Raw genomic sequence first — 20,738 nt, 5'->3', positions numbered from 1 at the left:
GTAAGACTGGATTGAATTTGTAATCGGTAACGTAAAATGTAAAATAATTGCATACTTTATTTTTCATTGATGGATGTACAATCTGTTAAGCTGTGGATTATGCATGCAATATATTATTGGACGTTTTGTAAGCATGGTATGGAAAAAATAGTATAATATATATTTTTTTAAATCTCTGCAAGGCAGCTCCCTCCAAGCTAAGAAAAACAACTCGATTATCAAATGTAGGGAGCGATCACGCTCGGGCCCCACCTTCTGGAAACTCACGCGCTTAGTCGCCATGTTGGATCTCATTAGAATAGAGCATCACAGTCCCGCCCACAGCCCGAGAGAGCTCTGGTGCCGGAAGTAAATTTCCCATTCATTTCTCCCATTGACTTTTGGAAAAATCCGTATCTAAAGAGTTTTAGAGCATGTCTGAGGATAACCAGCGATGGCTGAACTCATAAGCATACAACATATCATTTCGAGTGAAAAAACGAAGAGAAAATCCAAAAAAAGGCAAAGGTACAAGACTGTGTACATATTTTCATTTCCGAGCGGAGGAACTACTCATCCCATAAACCACCGCGCCTCACTGAAGTCGACTGAAGCCAACCGCGAAAGAGCCTTTTGAGTGAATTTTATATAGTAAATGTGTCGTTAATAGCAGTTCTTTCAGTAATAATCGTGTAAATAAAAATAATAATATATTGTGTGCGTGTGTGAAAGCGGTTAACCAAAACGTTAGCAACATAGTGCAGCTCAGTCATCAACACACGTGTGTTCAGTCAGTGTGTAACGTTAGTTTGTGTGTTTATTTCAGAGCCCTTTATGACACAGGACACTCTGCTGACAGGACAGGTTGAGGTCCATGCTCATTTTCATGATGTTATAGTTAATTCTTAATTGTAATAACATTTAATGTATTTTCTTAATATCCACAACAAGTGAAAATTAAAAAGTGATGGTCAGCAAACCAGAAAGTGCACAGCGCCACCGGTCTGATGCATGGACCGGTGCATGGTCTGCTCTTGAACATTATTCAGTTTATTAACTTGCCATGAATTATTACACAAATGTTCAGTAAATGCATGAAGAGGTATGCCTAGGCTTAATATTGTTTTGACAGTGGCATCATAAAATGCTTGATATGACTCATACCATATGAAGGCTACAGTAGCCTATCTAAAGTGAACGATAAGTAATGGATAATGTAAAGGTTGTTATAGCGAATACAACTCGCGAAAGGCTGATTATGAGCCCCCCGAAGCCTGAAGGGAGTTGTATTCGCTATAACAACCAACTCGCTATACATTATCCCGCTTATTACATGGCTACCTACCAAATAAATAAATAATTTGACACAAAATATTAATTTAAAAAGGAATGTATTGATTTAAAAACTATTTATATGGCTTCCGCTAAAGAAAACAGTCCGTTCAGATACTGTTAGAATCCTGCTTCCATGGCAACGCTCTCCGGACCTTCGCGGGGTTTACACGACATCCACCAATCAGATGCATCACTGTGGGATTGTGGGATTGTTTAGGATTGTGGGTAATGAAGTACTTATCCAAGACATCGCGAATAAAAGGCATTTATCTCAAATCAAGGTTAGTGCCCCATGAACTTTTGGCGTTTATATGAGCATATACAATCGCTTAGTACAGCCGTTGCTGGTTTTAAGTCTACCATGTATGGTTACGTTTTTATGGCTTATACCCCAAATGTCTATGGAGAAATTGTATTGAATTTTTACTTCCGGCACCGGCTGTGGGCGGGACTGTGATGCTCTATAGTGGTGTATTGAAAATACTGTTCGTTCGAGCCAAAATGACTTCTTCTTCTTTGTCGGTTTTATGGCAGGTAGCACCAACATTAAGGTGCATTATCGCCACCTACTGTATTGGAGTGTGGTCCAGAGTTTAAAATAAATAAAACAACTAAAATATAAAACCATAATACTTCTCTATATTCTCTTAATCAGCTCTGTTCTCTTAAGATATAAAAATAAGCTCTCTAATCCATACGTAATTAAATGTTTAAGCTTTACTTCTTCCCTTCGCTTCATTTTAAGTTCATTTTTCATTAATTCTCTCTCATTTATATACTTTTGACAATCACAAATAACATGTTCTACTGATTCCTCCTCCCCACAATACTCACATAATCCTGTTGGATGTTTATTTATTATTTTTAATGTTTTATTCAGCATCGTATGTCCCACCCTTATTCTTGTTAAAATGAGCCAAAATGACATTCACCGATGATCCATGATATATCCGCCTACTTCATTCTCATTGGTTTTCTCATTGGTATTATGAGCCTTCTGATTGGTGTTCAACACACCGTTAAACCCTCCCCAAACATTTGATTGGACAACATTTGCGCATGTTGTTGTTGCAGTCAGTTACAGTTGTGTTTTGAGGATGTACGCTTGCCTTCCCCTTGCAGTGGTTAAGTTTTGTTAACAATGGCCCGGAATCATTAACCTAAAGGATTTGCAAAAGGGTCATATCGTTTTTTTTTATAGGTTGACCTTAAACGTGCAATATAAACTATGAATGATGCATTCAGTTGCAGCACCGGCGAGTTGTTTTGATTGGATATGGATTCTTTGAGTACCAGTTGTTATTGATGGGTTCATCCCTAATATGAACTAATGTAAATAGATGTAAGTTAGAGGTCCATAAAGTGGAAAAGGGCACCATGTGCATCTTCTATTTGTTTGCGTTTCTGTTTGGCCTGACAGCAGAACAATGTTCCTCCGAACTGATAGAAGATTCCAGCCAGAGCTTCATGGAGAGGATGCACACAGGGAAGACTTCCTTTATATACTTTGGAAATCATGGTGAGACTTTGTTTACTGGTTTGAAAATGAATGAAGAGCAGTTGTCATCATTTGTCAGATCAGCACTTTAGCGTATTTCAATGAATTTGAGGTGTCAAAACAATGTTAAAGGTACATTTTAAAGTAAAAAAAAAACACATAGGTAATTACATAAGCTCTATTTTTACTTGCAGTCAATCCAACCATCAAATTGTTCATGGAGCAGCTCGAGATGTCAGCAGATGCCCTAGAGGACTATGGGATATCTGTTGTAAAGGTGAGAAAAATCTCATTTGATCTCACCAGACCAGAGAGATGCATCAGAATGTAAGCACAAGCAGCTTTGGTGTGTAGTTATGTTATGTTAGTATAACTTGGTAAATTAAATTGGCTATGCTGCAATAAAGCGAGACCGCTTGAATATAACTGTTTTTACAGGTGAACTGTTCAAAAGATTCTATAGAAAATTACTGCACTGGAGAAAAGCTCATGACCAAGGCATACTTGTTCAGGTACAGGTTTATATAATTTACCCTCATCTAATTATATAAATCATTTTGTTTAAAAGTTTGGGGTAAGTAAAATTTAAGGCTGTTTCAAAGAAAGCAAGGGTATATTCAATTGACAGCAAAGTGACAATACAGACATTTATACTGTTAAAAACGATATATATATTTATATATATTCCGAAGGATCATGCTGAAAATTCAGCTTTGATCACAGGAACAAATTGCATTTTAAAATATTATAATACAAAACTGTTATTTTAATTTGTTAATGTATGTTACGATATTACTGTTTATACTGTATTTTTGATCAAATGTAGCATTGGTGAGCATAAGAGACTTATTTCAGAGAAAATCTTACTGACCCCAAACCTTTGAACGGCAGTGTATAGAGTAGACCCATATGATTTGTTTTATCCATGGAACACAGAAGGATATGTCTGCCATACCATGAAGGTGAATGAGTTCAGCATAAAAAATGATAAGAAAGTGCTGTAAAAATTGTCAATATTGTTGAATATTGCAAGTCATGCAGGTCTAGAAACAACATTAATCCCAGTTTTTTTTGTCTTTTATCATTCCAGAGGCTCTGAGGTCCTTAGAAGTTTTGACATCGATACCGTATTTGACGTCAACGCGATAGTTTCTCATGTCCTTTTGTGAGTTCTTATTTAAAACGTACAGTAGCAACATAGATCTTTAAAGATCTTCATATTTTGCCTGATGGAACTACAGTGACTGCCTTTGAATGTGTCCTTTTATCGTCCTTCCAGCTCGGTCCTCTTCAATGAAGTCCGTTACGTGCACACGCCTGCTGAGCTGCTGCGCGTGGAGAGTGCGGCCAAACAAAACACTGACGTTGTGGTCGGTCACATACCGGTACTTGGCCTTCCAGGTATTAGCTATTCTCTATGTATTTTGCTTTTAGAGGCTGTTTTCTTGATTGGAATGAAGCAATAACATCTCTTGTTTATTTGTCCGAACAGAGCACCGAGCTTTGATGGAGTCAGCATTTGTGTATGGAACCAAGTACCAGTTTGTCCAGACAACTGGCTCTTTAGTCCTGAAACACATGGGGTGAGCTTAACATTACTCTAAAGAGTGATATACTTTACAGCCCTCTTGAAGTATTGAAAAAATGGCACAATGTCGTTCTAAAGCTCTCATCAGATGTTTGCATATCCAACAACCATAATATAGTCAGCTAACATTTTAATAAAATGCCCCTATTATGCTTTTTTTGTATATTACCCGTCATATAGTGTGTAATATAGCTGTATATGAATGGAAAAGGTCTCCAAAGTTTCAAAGAGTTACTGTCTCTGGAGCTAAAATTCAGATACGGTAATAGGCATTTTGTTTCCGACATGTGCTGTAACCGGTAGACCAATCAAAACAGACTGGGGCATCTGACCAATCAGAGCAGAGTAGCTCTCAGAGAGGAGAGATTTAGAGAGACTGAATCCTCAATCAAACTTGAGAATGAGAAATGAAGAGATGTGTATTATGAGAAAGTCTAGTAACTAGTAACCTTTAAAATAGCATAATGGGGCATTTTAATAGATATTGCTTCTTTAGTGTCCCTCAAATGTATCTTGTTCTGCACAGGGTCGTCGATTCCTCTTCCTCACAAGCACGACTGTGGTTTTTGCACTGTAAAGGTGTGTCCAGCCAGTCTGATCCATGCCCCAGCATTCCCATGAGGAAACCACTCAAAACCATCCACATACACACCTTCCTCCAGCTGATGGAGGTACCTCTAGTGGTGAGTAAGCATCTTCTACTTCCTGACATTTATGCCATTTATGATGAAAAGGAGTTTTTCTGATTCTCAAGTCTCTTGCACAAGTTCATTATCCATTCTGTTTTGATCCGATTCTGGACTTTTCTGGCAGACAGAGGCCGAGGTGGACCCCTCTGAGGTAGATGTGGTTCATATCCACCTCGGTGTGCCCGTGCTGTTTCTGTTCTCTCAGACCCAAACCCAGCACCTGGACCGGGCCACCGCTCAAACTCTCGCCCTGCAGCTCCGCGGGGAGGTTGGCGTAGTGCTCATTTCCAGGTACTGATGATGACAATAAAAACAATAGGGCAATTCATACAACTTCAATATTTATATAACAAGATTCTAATGGCCAACACTTTACAATAAGTAATAAGCTAATGCATTAAATATCATGAACTAACAATATTTTTTACAGTGTTTTAATATTGTCTTGGTTAATGATTATATATATATATATAATATTTAATGTATTATTTTAAATAAGTACAAAGTTTATAAAAATCCTATAATATCTTATAATCTTGTATTTTAAAATGTTATTTATTCCCGTGATGGCAAAGCTGAAGCATTATTACTCCAGTCTTCAGTGTCACATGATCCTTCAGAAATCATTCTAATATGATGATTTGATGATAATAATAAATGTTTCTTGAGCAGCAATGTTGTGCTGCTTAATATTTTTGCTATCTTGTTTTATAGGTTCAAAACCATTCTAAAAAAAAAATTAAGGATTCTTTGCTGAATAGAAAGTTCAAAAGATCAGCATTTTATTTGAAATGTAAACGTCTTTACTATCACTTGATTAATTTAATGCATCTTTGCTGAATAAAAACATGCATTTCTGTCCAGAAAAAATCTTACTAATTATAAAATAATCGCAAAATAATTGATCGATGTTTTAATATTTACTAATTGTTTATGTTAACAATGCATTAGTGTACACAAAAATAAGCATTATCCAAGATTACTAATAATAAAAGTATTATTTATTGTTAGACATGTTAACTATCACATTAACTACATTAATGTGATATACATCTTATTTTATGTTGGTTTTATCTGTCTGGATTTGAGGAATATGATATAATTGGTCATATAAATCAGCTAAAAACACAAGTTGGAAGCATAGAAAGTTCTTAGATTTTGGTGAATATTATGATAAACGTTTCTTGGCATAGGATGTACAAATGAATCATGCACAATAAGAGTAAAAGGAAACGGGGCCAGTTTTGTTATATCCATACAGCATCCAAATACACATCTCCAAATCACCTTCTTCAGATCTTATTTTCTAGTCAACACGGTCTCTTTTCATTTTTCAGGGAAAGTCCAAACGTGAAAACTCCACTGAAATATAACGCTGCTTACAGACTCCCACAGGAGGTCAGTTTAACCTTTGAATGTGGCTGTGATTATCTGAAAAATCTGTTTCTAACAAGAACTTTTGTCAACAGGATGTGAAATATTTTACCCTGAATAGTGCAGAGGAGGTTATGAAACTTTTCAAAGAAGAACTTTTGCAAGAACACAAGATTGAAGATGAAGAGGGAGATGAGGAACAGTGGCCAGATCTCGGTAGGATGCCACATATGCGGTCATTGCTGACTAGTTCCAGGTCTTAGAATGGTTTTAAACTGGTTCTAAAGATCTTGTTGACTTCATCCAGATATCCTTGATGACGAGGTGTCAGAGTCTGTGTACAGAGACCGTGATCATATGCCGGATTTGGAGTCTGTTGCTGAACTCACATCAGACACTTTTCAAACTACAGTCACGCAGAATGATATCACGGTGGTGCTGTTCTATTTAAAATGTAAGTTTTAATATTTGTCTCACTATATTTGCTGTATTAGAGGAATCTATGAACCTGATGTATCCACTTTTGTCCTCTAGGGGACGCTGTCTGTATGGCTTTCATTCAGTCATATATAGAAGTGGCGGATGCACTTGAAGGTAAAAGCATTTCAATGATGAACACAATTGCCAGAGTAGCAGAATGTAGAAATGCTGTAAATTGAGTTATGTCTTTGTTTTTTTTGTTTTTTAAAGATTAATTTGATGGAATCCATTTTCAGCCAATGTTAAAGAAAAATCATTCTCTGATCTCCACATAATAAATAGTTTTGCTTTTACAGTGGCCTCAAAAACTATTTGGACATTTAAGTCATTGCATTAGATAATAAAATAACAACCAAAGTGGAATCTGCGAACAAATAATGTTGAACTTTTTCCTCAGAACCGACATCCCTTTTCTGAGCATTTTCGTAATGATTTTTAACCGACTGGTCTGTGATTTTAGTTGATCTATGCAGTTATTTACTTAATTTTTTTATTTCATCATCTTTCTTGAAATAATTTGATTTAATACAACTCAATAAAATCCTGTCATGATTTACTCTCGTCATTTAATACTTGTATGACTTTCTCTCTTTTGTGTAATGAAAAAATAATGCATTTTGGGGTCCAAACAATATTAGAATTTTATTGATTCAAATTGTATCATATTGTTGTATAGACAAAAACAGACATTTATCAAAATATTATCTTTTGTGTTCCACTTAAAGTCATACAGGTTTGGATCAACATACACATATGTATGTACCCCATATACACATATATATGGGGCAAATACTTTTTCACACCTGAAGATTGCATAATTCAAACATCAAGGGATTTAAAGATGCACCATATTTGTGTCCATTTTATCAAATGACACCACATGCTATGTTAAAAAAATTCCACTAATGTTAGTTAGTATTCACTAGATGCATTATCATGTTCAGGTATGAGCGGGGTGGAGTTGGCAGCTGTAGACTGTGGAGAATTGACTGATATTTGCAGTGATCAGAACGTCACTTCCTTCCCCACCGTTATGATCTACCGCCCCATGGCTCCTGCTCAGCCGTACAGAGGCATGCTGGGAACCACGAGCCTACACAAGTTCATACTACTGTGAGTTTCACGTCCTCTTTCTCACACAAGTCCGATCCTCTGGGTGTGATTTAGTCTGTCACTCAGGATTACCCTGAAAGCGGGCGTCTTTTTTATACTAGCGGCCTGATGATTGTGTGCAAGAGTCGAGTGCATTTGCAGTTTGCCTTCTATTATATGTTCTTATATGTTTGAGCTGATAATGGCAATTGTGGTGTCTTATCTGTAGAGCACCATCAAAAATCAATTAATAGTTAATCCCAAGACAACAGTGCAGTGATAGTAAATGCACTGCCTACATTCCGACCCGAAAAACCAATAGTCTTTAATAAAGACATCGCAGTTGAACATTGCACACCTCAGTAATGTTTATTAATGAGTTAATTTTGTTCTTGCAGGAGTCTGGTCTCCAGTCCTTCCCATCTATCCTCCTCTGCTGAGGTGACGTCATTCTTAGAGGGAGATTTGTACAGTAAACATGTATATTTGTCCGCTGTCAGAGTGCTGGGCCTCTTCAGTTCAACGCAAGACACCGGTAAGCTCTCTTTTCCCAGGAATCACTGCTATGTGATAGATACAGGATAGATATACTGTGGAGAATTAAAGAATTAGTTCACCTAAAGTCCAGCCAATAATAAAGAAAAAACATTCTCTGATCTCCAAATGATAAATTGTTTTACTTTTACAGTACATGATTTGGACATTTAAGTCATTGCATTAGATCAAATCACAAAGTGGAATCAACATCCCTTTTCTGTGCTTTTTTTTTGTAATGATTTTTAACCGACTGGTCTGTGATTTTAGTTGCTGTATGCATCATTTCCTCTTTCCTTTATTTCGTCATCTTTCAAAGTGATTTATTTAATTTTCTAAAAAGTTGTTTGTTGCCAGTAAGATTATTTTATTGCAGGTAGGGTAGGCAATTTCAGAGAGGCTAGCAATAGCAAGCTAGCTTTGAAATCATTTTATGCATTTATGAATGCATAAAAAAAATACTTGACAAATGCATTCACAACCTTGCAACTATGTTATTGTTATTGTCAATGTTTGGCCCGCAACAATAGAATAATATATATATTTTAAATAGTTCAGCTTTTAACACCTTTTACATGACACTATTTCTTTTCATGGCCATAGGTTAAAATAGAATAAAACATCTACTACACTATTTCAGTAAAAAACTATTTAAATTTTATATAAGTGCATTCTGCTTTACACGGATCCCGACCGAAACGAAAACACTGGAATTTTCTCTGTAAATCATCTGTGAATTTACATTTGGGCTTTTTTTTACGCTGTTAGCTACATACATCTTATCTCGCACTTGACCGTAAACTGAAGCGTCGAGTCACGCTGCTAAAATTCTGTGAACATAAAGTCCGCCTACTTTGATTTGATTTTTCATTTAAAATATTCTGACATTGACGAGCAGTGACAGGTCAATGAGGCTGAGATGAACACACACACACACACACACACACACACACACACACACACAGGCCTCTGTTTTCTGACGCAATCTCTGCTTGTCACTGCGGATTGAGGAACGTGCTGATTATAACAAGACGGGCCGAAGCCGGTTTCATGTTTTGTGTGCAAAGCCAAGCGCCAGTCAATTTAAAGTATACGCTTAATGGTCCCATGAAAAACAGTGAAAACCGGACATTTTCATAAATATATATATTTTTTAAAACGGATGCCCCGGACAGTACGTAAAAAGTGGACATGTCCGGGCAAAAGAGGACGTTTGGTCACCATAACCAACCTCTTAAAATGTTATTCTACTTGTATGTTGCATTCTTCATTTTATATCATGGCAACCAAAAAAGTATTTTATTGGGTGCAGCATGTATTGCATAACTTGATATGCCCATGAATCTCTCAATCAGGTGCTCTTTATGTTTCAGGTGTGACCTCATTTGAAGAAGCTGCAAGACTCCTCAGAGGAGAGACAATTCTTGGGCTATTTGCCAACAAAGAGGCGGAGCAATGGTATCTGACAGTTTTACTGCAACTATTTTAATGATGTAATCAACTTTAGATTATATCTTTCAAAAGATGTTAAGCGCCTTAACAAGATGATACATGTGTGGACCTTTCTTTGTAGTGTAAGAAAACATTCCAGCTGACTGCTCTGTATTTGATCAGGGTAGAGGGACTGTCAGTGAACCTGCCTGCTTTACTGGTATCCCGCGGCCCTGGAGTTCCTCATGAAGTCTATTCTATCCCATCATCATCACCAACGGAGCAGGTCTTACTCATAAAACGAGTGGAACTGGATCATTTTGTAAGTTGTTTTGGTAGCATAGTTGCAAATTCACTCTAGTCTCTAAATATGCTTAACAGTTGCTCAATGGTACGTTATATTGAAATCACATGTGTTTTAGTGGAATTTAAGTCATTTGAATTGACTGTCTCTCCCCATTGGCGTAGTTAAAGGAACACTCCACTTTTTTTGGAAATAGGCTCATTTTCCAACTTTTACCAATTTTCCGTTTTCGAATCCATTCAGCCGATCTCCGGGTCTGGCGGTAGCACTTTTAGCATAGCTTAGCATAGATCATTGAATCTGATTAGACCGTTAGCATCTCTCTAAAAAAAATTACCAAAGAGTCATATTTAAAACTTGACTCTTCTGTAGTTACATTGTGTACTAAGACCAACAGAAAATTAAAAGTTGTGATTTTCTAGGCCAATATGACTAGGAACTATACTCTCATTCCTGCGTAATAATCAAGGATCTGTGCTTCCGTACCAGCAGGCGCAATGATATTGCAAAGTTAGTGCCGGTCACGTTGGAAGTTACCGAGCTGGGGACTATTTTCAGGCGCTGTGTAATATCATTGCGCCTGCTGGTACCTAAATATCGAAACTCTTTGGTCATTTTTTTTGAGAGAGATGCTAACGGTCTAATCAGATTCAATGATCTATGCTAAGCTATGCTAAAAGTGCTACCGCCAGACCCGGAGATCGGCTGAATGGATTCGAAAATGGTAAAACTCAACTGTTTAACTCTAGGGGAGTTGGAAAATAAGCCTATTTCCAAAAAAGTGGTTCCTTTAACAGTGCTTTTATTACTAAACTAAAAACTCACTAACAAGATGAAAATATCTTTTGCATTAAAGCCTGAACTGACAGTGGAGAATCTTCCCTGGTATTTGGATCTTGGGAAACCTTTGCTGCTGCTTTTTATCGGAAAGGAGGACGGTACAGAGAGTACGAAGTCTTTAGCAGAGATAAAGCGTCCACTGAGCTCTGGACAGCTGGATTCCTTCCTGCCATGTTGGATCCATCTGTAAGCAACATGATCTGTTAGACTCATTAATCAAAATGCATTCACTTTAAGCAAACCCTTTGTTAGTTGTCAACAATGTGGTTTCATTGTTCTAGGGGTCGGACACCTGTTGGCAGGTCCGTCCTGGAGACGTATCTTGGCTTTGTACCTCCACTTCCTGCTTTGGTGATTTCAAAGTTAAGAACTGGAGGAGAGGTGTTCCTTTTTCCCCGAGAGCGCCCCCTAATGGCTAAGAACATCCTGCAGTGGATTCATGATGTGGAAAACGGACAGGAACAACCAGCAGGTGAATTTTATGCATTTATTTCAAGGATAGCCCCTTGAGATGAACCATCTAATTTTCGAGGGAGTCCTTACAGTACAAAGAAACCAACACCATAATAGAAAATCATAATTAAAGTAAATACAACACAGGACTATAACAAACATTTAGATACATTGACATTCACATTCATACACATGCACCTGTATGTTTATACACACATTCATACACATGCAGGTGAGTCCCTGTATCTTTTAATTAAAGGTTTTTAATAATAAAAAACCTGCAAAATATGATTGAGCAGTTCTAACGCATAAATCTCATTTTTATCTTATTTAATGGCATCTATATGTACACTGTCTGTGACTTTGTCAGTAGTTCACTTTCATTCATGATAGAAACACTACTCGTAATTGGCTTTGCCTTTTTGCCAAAATTGAGGAGATTTTGCACAAATTTCACAAGAATATTAGTGTGGAAACATGAAGGATATGAATGCCTTCACACCTCCTCTTTAGCTGCTGTTCACATTACTTAATATTTGATGTCTTCAAATGTGTGTCCTTGTATGGTTATCGATGTCAGTTACATGCCCTCGGTTCCAGGAATCGGTCATTGTACGGCCCTGAAAAGGCTGGCACAAAGTAAAGATGTTTATGAGATCACACCCTGTCCATTCAGAACTTCATCAACACTTTTCCCCGAATACAATCACTATTGTTGCCGGTGGTAAAAAAACAAACCCAATCACTCAGATCCAGCACTCAGCTCTGTTGATGCCCTTCCAAAATGTGCTCTCACTCGGATGTCCCCAAAGACACGCCACTCCATTCCTGCTGATGGTCTCAGAGCGGGTCTTGCTTTTGTCAGCGTCAAAACCTGGACTGGTTTTATACCCACATCTCAGCATCTCCCATCTGCTTCCTACGAAGCTGAGAGGAAACTGTATCCCTTAATTGTGTCTGATTGTTACAAGTTATTTCCCTGAAACCTTCTGCAGGACTCCTGGGGCCTGGGGACTTTTTTGGCAGCTTTTTGCACTTGGCTTCATCCGTCTGTCGGTTAAAATGTGTGTTTTATGAGGATGGATGAAGCACTTTATCCATCGGAAGATATTTATTAAATTTCATATGCCAGTCAGATGCAGAGCAAATACAATTGTCTACACATCATCTGAATTTTATCCTTGAAGCATTAGTGTAATTATAATGAAATGTCCTTTGTATTGCTGTTAAAAGAACCACAGTATACGTGCCTGTTTTGTGACTCTTGGTAGTTGGGAAAACAATAGTTGTTTCCTTTCTGCTTTATGGCCCAATAGATTTTATTAGGCTGTTTGTATTTTGTCTCACTGCGGATGACTGTAATGTAAGTGTTTTAGCTTCTTATACTGCGAGTGTGACTGGGTGGTAGTGTGATCTTTCCCGTTACACATTCATGGGTTTGTCCTTCTATGAGCACAAGCAAGATTCTTTTTTTATTTTCGCATAGAAACTTCCTCAATAACAGTCTGTATCATCAACACATTCAAGTTACACTAGTTTAGATGCGCCAAGACTTACCTCCATTGCGTTCAGGGGAGGCGACAAGAGTTTGAATTCTGGTTTATAGATATGGCTTGTGTCCCTCTATGGCTGTTTTATAGTCCACCTGTCGAATCATAAGTTGGATTCAAAGGATAAGTAATATGACGCCTTTTCTCAACAAACTGTATTATTTGAGGTATGGGAAAAATCTCTAACTGTAAGTATGAGCAATTTTAATAGTGACGCTTGTCTTAGAAAAAAAAACACACCAAAAATGTGTTTGGAATCAATATCATTTTGCCAACAGCCAACATTTTGTTTGGTCGGTTACTATGCATTTCGCGAGAGCGGTAAAACATTTGCGCTGGCTGATTAATCCCACCGCACCACAGACATTAGTGATAGCTGGAGAGTCATGAGCAGAGGAGTCATACTGATAGTCCGTCAATCTCCTGATATGTAGAAGCATGGCGGTCGTCCAGCATTTTACGGTAGAAACCACCACATCTGTTGATCCATGTCCACAGAGTGTGATGAGTGCTGATGTTCTGGCTCAAAAATCCTGCAGTTCTAGTTCTTATCCAAGTTGAATATACTCCAACGTTCAAAAGAAATCACATTTTCCTTGATCTTTTGACATATAAGATGGCATTGTACTATAAATAATATCCTGAAAGTCAAAACCTCCTTAGTCCAAAAACAGCTTTAAATGAAACCAAGCTCAGAAAACGACTAATTTCGGATTGTCACATTATTATGTCATTATAGTGTGACAAAAGACCATCTCTGCAGAAGAAGATCGACGTCTACTTGTACAACATTGCTTCTTTAGTAGTAAATAGTGGTGTAAGAAAATATCGATACACGTGAATATCACAATATTATGTGTGGCGATTCTGTATCGATTCTGAAAAACACTGTATCTTGAATGCGGCACGCCCATCAAAACAGTGTGTTTGAAAGAGAGGGTCAAAAACAAGATAGAAAATAGCTTATTACTTCTAAATGAGGATGTTTTTTGATGTAGAAATCTTGATAACATTATACGGTAAGTGGACCTCACCTCATTGAACATTATTTTTAAAAATGCGTCAAGTCATCTTCATTTATATAGCGCTTTTAACAATGTAGATTGTTTCAAAGAAGCTTTACATAGATAAACATATAATTTAAGGTAACAGAGATTGTTTTGGCTTCATAGCGGTTCTTGAATAATGTTATTTTCCAGCTAAAGTTAGTTTTGATTGATTCACTTCCGTCGAAATGATAATTTGTTATTAAATTAGGCGCCGCTAAGACGACACCATTCTCTCTACACAGACTTTAAACGCGTGAGAAACGCTGATGGCGCTCACGTGCGCATCAAGAATTAATTCTAGTTATGTGCGTTTGAATATATGTGCGCAGGTTTGTAATTCCCTACAAACCATGCCTAAACAAAATACTTGTCTTGCCTATAAATTTTGATACAAATTTTTTATTTTTTTATTTTATCTCTTAAGGGTAGGTACACGAACCGAATTTTCCACAATGCTTTATCTGTAGACTGGTAAAGGGATCCTCCATAGGGAGAGGCTAGTTGGCACTTCAGCACTGCGTTGTCATCAGGTCCAGGCGAAGGTCCTTCGTCAGATCTGGATACGGCCTGGATCCGGCAGGCTGTGGGAAAACCTTGGGATAAACAAAGACACTAAAATTAGCGTAGATGCCATTCTACGAACACACCCAGGTTCCTAACCGACAAAGAAGACTTAACAGAGCAGCCATCAAGTGTTAGACAGTACTCTAGGTTATTACGTGTGGAAATTTTTTGTCCAATAATTAGAATCTCTGTTTTTTCAGAATTTAGTAGGAGGAAATTATTAGTCATCCAATTTTTTATATCAGCTATGCATTCCATTAATTTTGTGATTTGGTAGGTTTCGTAAGAAATATACAGCTGAGTATCGTCGGCATAACAGTGAAAGCTAATTTCCATGTTTTCTAATGATATCTCCTAATGGTAGCATGTACAGAGTGAACAGCAGCGGTCCCAGTACTGAGCATTGTGGTACGCCATACTGAACTTGTGATCGATAAGACATCTCTTCATTTAGAAACTGATAACGGTCAGATAAGTATGATTTAAACCATGCTAGTGCAATTCCACTCATGCCAAAATAGTTTTCGAGTCTATTTAAAATAATGTTGTGGTCAATAGTGTCAAATGCAGCATTAAGATCGAGTAACACTAAAAGAGAGATACAACCACAATCGGATGATAAGAGCAAATCATTTGTGACTCTAACGAGAGCTGTTTCTTTCAGTAGCTTAGTCGGTATAGGGTCTAACATACAAGCTGTCGATTTAGATGAATTAACGAATTTGCAAAATTCTTCCTCTCCTATAGCAACAAATGAATAAAAATTTTCCTCAGGGAGACTACAATGCTCTCGCTGATGCGATACTGTAGTAGACGGTTGCATAGTTATATTTTTGTCCCTGATATTATCGATCTTATAAGTGAAGAAGTTCATAAAGTCATTACTTCTGTGTTGCTTGGAAACTTCTGGGCTTGAAGCTTTCTTTTTCATTAGTTTAGCCACTGTTTCAAATAAATACCTAGGATTATGTTTATTTTCTTCTAATAGGGTTGAAAAATAAGCAGATCTAGCAGCTTTTAAAGCCTCTCTGTAAGCAATCGAGCTCTCCTTCCATGAAATCCGAAATACCTCTAGTTTTGTTTTCTTCCAGTTGCACTCCATTTTTCTGGCTGCTCTCTTAAGGGCCTGGGTGGACTATTTTCTTTAATCTTCTTTAAGTGCAACGAGAGAGAGTTAAAAGTTGCTGTTGCAATATCAAGTTCTTCTAAGCTATCTGGGATGCTGAGATGATGAAACTGATTAGAAAGATTATTGATAAAGCAATCTTTAGTGGCAGAAGTGATAGGTCTAACATATTTATAACACGGAGTCGGCTTTGCAGCCTTGGCTAAATGTAATTTACATGAGACTAGATAATGATCTGTAATGATGTCATCACTCTGCTGCAGTATTTCAACGGCATCAACATCTATTCCATGTGATAGTATTAGATCTAGAGTATGATTACGACAATGAGTAGGTCCTGACACGTGTTGTCTAACTCCAATTGAGTTTACAATGTATTTAAATGCCAATCCCAATGCATCTTTTTCATTATCTATGTGTATATTAAAATAAAGTCTGTATGGTGCCCTGGTGGCCTGTATACAGTAGCCAGCAGAATTCTCAAACGTGATTTATCGTTTACACTATATATTTTTACATTAAGTACCAACACTTCAAAATAAGTATATTTAAAACTAGATTTCTTAGTGGTTTTGAAAATATTACTATAAATTACAGCAACACCTCCTTTGCGTTTCAGACGAGGTTCATGTTTATAACCGTAATCTTGTGGGGTTGATCATTTAAAGCAATGTAATCGTTTGATTTTAGCCAGGTTTCTGTCAAACACAGCACATCTAGGTTATAATCTGAAATCATATCATTAACTATTAGTGCTTTTGAAGTAAGGGATTGAATATTCAGCAACCCAAGCTTTATCATTTGCTCATCTGTATTATATCTGTTTTGTATTTGTTGAACAGCAATTACATTTTTAACCTTAGATGGGTTTGGACTTTTTTTGGATTTCAAAATTCGGGGAACAGACATAGTCTCTATATGATGATATCTAGGTGAAAGAGGCTCTATGTGATGGGATTTATCTGACCTTGGTGCAGAGGCCGCTAGCAGACGGTCGGTTAAGCCAGTCTGTCTGCTTCTTGACCTGGTGTCCAATTTGTCATGTTTTATCTCTAAGACTATGAGCCAAATTACTAGAGAGAAGAGCAGCACCATCCCAGGAGGGATGAATACCATCTCTTTTCAACAGGTCAGGTTTGCCCTAAAAACTTTTCCAATTGTCTATGAATTCTATATTATTAAGCGGACACCACTTCGACAGCCAGCCATTGAGTGAACACAATCTTCTAACTATCTCATCACTCCGGCGAACAGGAAGGGGGCCAGAGCAAATTACAGTGCTAGACATCGTACTTGCGAGTTCACACTCCTCTTTAATATTCATTTTGGTGATCTCCGACTGGCGGAGTCGAACATCAATAGTGCCGACATGAATAATGATCTTAGAGAATTTACGATTAGCATTAGCCAGCACTTTTAAATTTGCTTTGATGTCAGGCGCTCTGGCTCCCGGCAAACATGTGACTATGGTGGCTGGTGTCTCTATTTTCACGTTCCGTGTGATTGAATCACTAATTACCCAGGCACAATCAACAGAATTCTCATTGGGTATTTCACTGAGCGCGGCAAATCGGTTTGTTATGGTAATCGGAACGGGAAAACGTTTTTTTGATCCGCGACTAGAGCGATCCCTCACTGTCACCCATTTGCCCTGCTGCACGGGCTCTACTTCAGCCGGAACCGAATCATGTAAAGAGTTCATGCTAGGCGCATCCAAAATAGTAGCTATCTAAAGCTCTAGTACTCTTACTATTCTCAATTAAAGTTTGGATGCGTCTCTAGTTCTGAAATCTTCTCCGTCAGCCTGACTGTCTGCTTGCATTTATCACATATAAATCCGATGTTGCCGACAGAGAAGGCTATGCTAAACATGTGCCATGAAGTGCAGGTGATAATAACAGGACAAGACATTACTCACTGTGTTTGTTGACTGATTCTTACTCACCTGGGCTTTTTATGAACTCAAAGGCGCGGGCGCGCGAGAGAAAAATAAATAAATAAATAACTGAGCGCACGGGTGTCAGAAAAGACATTTATAATTTTACAAAAGATTCCTATTTAAAATAAATGTTGTTCTTTTGTACTTTCTGTTCATCAAAGAATCCTGCAAAATTAGACAACTGTTATTTTAAATTATAATAATATTTCACAATATTACGGTATTTGGTGAGCTTAGAGTCTTCTTTCAAAAAACATTTAAAAAATCTTACTAACCCCAAACTTGTAAACGACGGTGTACACATTTATTTATTCGGCAGTTGTTTTGATCCAAAATGACTCAAACACTCTTCCAGTTATGCTTGTTCTGGGTGTCAGGGGTGCACAGGTTTTTAATCAGTGTGCTGAAAAAATGTTTGCAAAGTAATATCCATGAAATAGCCTGCAATTATTTCTTTTGGATGGAAGGAAATACTAAGGTCTACACATATTTTCCACGTCTTCAGTGTTGTCTATGCGCCCATTTCAGTGGAGACAGCAAAGGCAATGTTTGGTCTTCCAGTTTGCCGTGTGTCAGATTGTTTTAGCATCTCCATGACACTGTAAAACTATTTTGAATTTGAATTACCTGTGAACGCATGACTTATAATTCAAGGAACCCTTTTCTGTAGAAATTAACAGTAAATTTCAAAAGTTAGTGGTTCCAAAAGATTTTATTTTTTTAAATATTCAACAAGGCTGCATTTATTTGATCAAAAATACAGTTCAAACTGAAATTGTTATAATATTTCACAATATATAAGTGTTTTCTATTTTAATATGTTAAGCTGAAATTTTCAGCATCATTAGCCTTCAGTGTCACACAATCCTTAAGAAATGAGGATCACAAAACATCTCATTATGTTAAAAACAACTGTTTTGCTTAATGTTTTTGTGGAAATACTGTTTATCAATTTAATCCATCATTGCTGAATAAAAGTATTACTATTTTTTTATTTTTTAAATCTTACTGACTCCAAACTTTTAAACAGTGCTATTATTTTGACCAATATTAAGTTTAGAGAACATTTTGATCTAAACGTTTGGTCGATTTAATTGGCTCTTTTTGGATTGTGTAAATTCAGATGAGTTAATTTCACAAATACTAAGAATAAACTGCCTAACCCCCAGTATTTAGTGATTTGCATTGATTTATAAATAGTTTTATTTCAGTCTGTCATAGCATGCAGGCAGCTATGTTTTCACAGGGATTGTAGTAGATCAGTTTACATTTACATAGTTTCCACACCAAGACATCTGGAAACAGTTGTCACTCTCCATTAGTAAACTCCTCCACTTCAGATTTCCAGGTATCAAGCATCATTTACTCCCTAAGTGCTGTTTTGTTGTCACAAGTAGCGTGTGCGCAGAGTAGTTAGTGTTAAGTTACGCTAGCTGTTCTTCATCAACATTCATGAAACAATGAGTTTGACAGACGTCACCAACAACAACAATCTGTTTTTTTTCTCTGTTGTTTTTTAGGCTTGATCCCAGATGGGAAATGGGGCCCTCCTGTACCGTTCTTTGACTTTTTGGCAATAATGGACCAAGAAGCACCAACTTACGCAACCCAGAGGGGTCCTAAAATGAAGAATGGGGGCAGGGAAGGCAACAGAGAGCAGAAGCCTAACCAAAAGCAAACTCCACATTCATCACCAAACCCCCAAGCACCCCGTCAGCACTCTGAACTATAAAGTCAAGTCCTCTCATGGCACAGAGGGTTATGTAAACATTTCACATGACTGTTTGACATCTGCCAGATTTCACGTTGCGTGTGCTGTTAATGTCTTCAGTGCTATTAGCAGAAATGTTTCTCAGAATGTTAGGATTGCACATTTTCCAACTTTTTTTTTTTTTAAATCAAATGGACTTTTCCAGAAATTAAATCAAGCACTCGCAAGATAGTTTACATTTTAGTGCTGTAACTTTATCTATAAAGAATGAGGTATTTAAAGTCTACGACACTATTTATCAAAAGCATTAATGTAAAACATTTTGGGAAAAATGTATTATTCTTATTCTTACTGTATGTGCCTGTTTGATAATGCTTTTATACAAATACAGAGCTTCACATGTGGATGACATTTGCGATTTGTACACTGCACATTGTTTCAGTCACGGAAGAACAGCAACTGTTTTTTTGTTTTGTTTTTTTAACCATACCGTGCTTCTTCCATGATGGAAAGACTAACGTCAAACCGGAAAGTGGGTGCGTCTTTGGTTGATTGCATTGTTAAAGTAAATTAGCATCACATTTTACAAGGGAAGAACTACTTTTTAATTCAAACCAAAGTTACCAAACAAGCTCCCTATCTTTTGTGAGTGTTGCTGGAATACGAGTCCAGTATTTAAACCCTAATGCAGATGTTTTCGGGAACATCTTAAATACCATTTTTGGGAAATGCAATGTGATCCAATGTGTGGTTGCATGCACATGTGATGTTCATAATGTACACATAGCCATGTGAAGGTCATTATACAGTATAAGTCTGCATGGAAACTCCATAAGCACAGTTATTTAGACCTCTGTTTATCTGTACTACGTCTCATGAGCTCCCTGACTTCTCTAATGGACATTGTTTCAACAGTTAACAGTATTAAAAGTTGAGTCTTAATTGTTTATCTTTTTTCCAAAACCTATAGATCCATCTTGCTGTCTAACAAATGTAATACTCTTAATAATAGGCAAAAACAAATACATACTATACACAAATATTGACTTATTTGATGCAGGGGCGTACCTACCCAGTGCCAGAGGGGTATGCAGCAAAATGTTTGGTGCCCCCACCCAAAAATCATTATGTAATGAGCGAGTAGGAACGAGAGAGAGTTGACAGAATACATAAGTACAAAATTATCATGTATTAATACGAGC

At 37.2% G+C, this 20,738-nt stretch overlaps 1 protein-coding gene across 5 annotated transcripts in view; it reads left to right on the top strand.

Moving 5' to 3' along the window:
* The window catches only part of txndc16 (thioredoxin domain containing 16), a 20,992-nt gene extending 254 nt beyond the window's left edge, over window positions 1–20,738 (top strand). For 2 of the 5 annotated variants that reach the window (XM_079633852.1, XM_079633853.1), the window contains exons 2-20: window positions 2,735–2,833; window positions 3,007–3,089; window positions 3,251–3,324; window positions 3,903–3,977; window positions 4,092–4,213; window positions 4,305–4,395; window positions 4,927–5,083; window positions 5,214–5,380; window positions 6,427–6,487; window positions 6,559–6,679; window positions 6,771–6,917; window positions 6,998–7,057; window positions 7,888–8,056; window positions 8,434–8,570; window positions 9,943–10,027; window positions 10,184–10,322; window positions 11,161–11,330; window positions 11,426–11,616; window positions 19,346–20,483. In XM_079633852.1, the coding sequence (XP_079489978.1) occupies window positions 2,782–2,833; window positions 3,007–3,089; window positions 3,251–3,324; window positions 3,903–3,977; window positions 4,092–4,213; window positions 4,305–4,395; window positions 4,927–5,083; window positions 5,214–5,380; window positions 6,427–6,487; window positions 6,559–6,679; window positions 6,771–6,917; window positions 6,998–7,057; window positions 7,888–8,056; window positions 8,434–8,570; window positions 9,943–10,027; window positions 10,184–10,322; window positions 11,161–11,330; window positions 11,426–11,616; window positions 19,346–19,557 (2,313 nt within the window). In that variant the 5' untranslated portion in view covers window positions 2,735–2,781 and the 3' untranslated portion in view covers window positions 19,558–20,483. Of the gene's footprint in view, window positions 1–2,327; window positions 2,834–3,006; window positions 3,090–3,250; window positions 3,325–3,902; window positions 3,978–4,091; window positions 4,214–4,304; window positions 4,396–4,926; window positions 5,084–5,213; window positions 5,381–6,426; window positions 6,488–6,558; window positions 6,680–6,770; window positions 6,918–6,997; window positions 7,058–7,887; window positions 8,057–8,433; window positions 8,571–9,942; window positions 10,028–10,183; window positions 10,323–11,160; window positions 11,331–11,425; window positions 11,617–19,345 lie in introns of those variants that run through there. The other 3 variants (XM_079633854.1, XM_079633851.1, XM_079633850.1) reach the window with 3 other exon arrangements.

Source organism: Phoxinus phoxinus (assembly GCF_949152265.1).
Source record: "Phoxinus phoxinus genome assembly, chromosome: 13".
NCBI lineage: Eukaryota > Metazoa > Chordata > Actinopteri > Cypriniformes > Leuciscidae > Phoxinus > Phoxinus phoxinus.
Note: the sequence above shows the minus strand (reverse complement) of the source record. Positions and strands in the feature narration are given on the sequence as shown.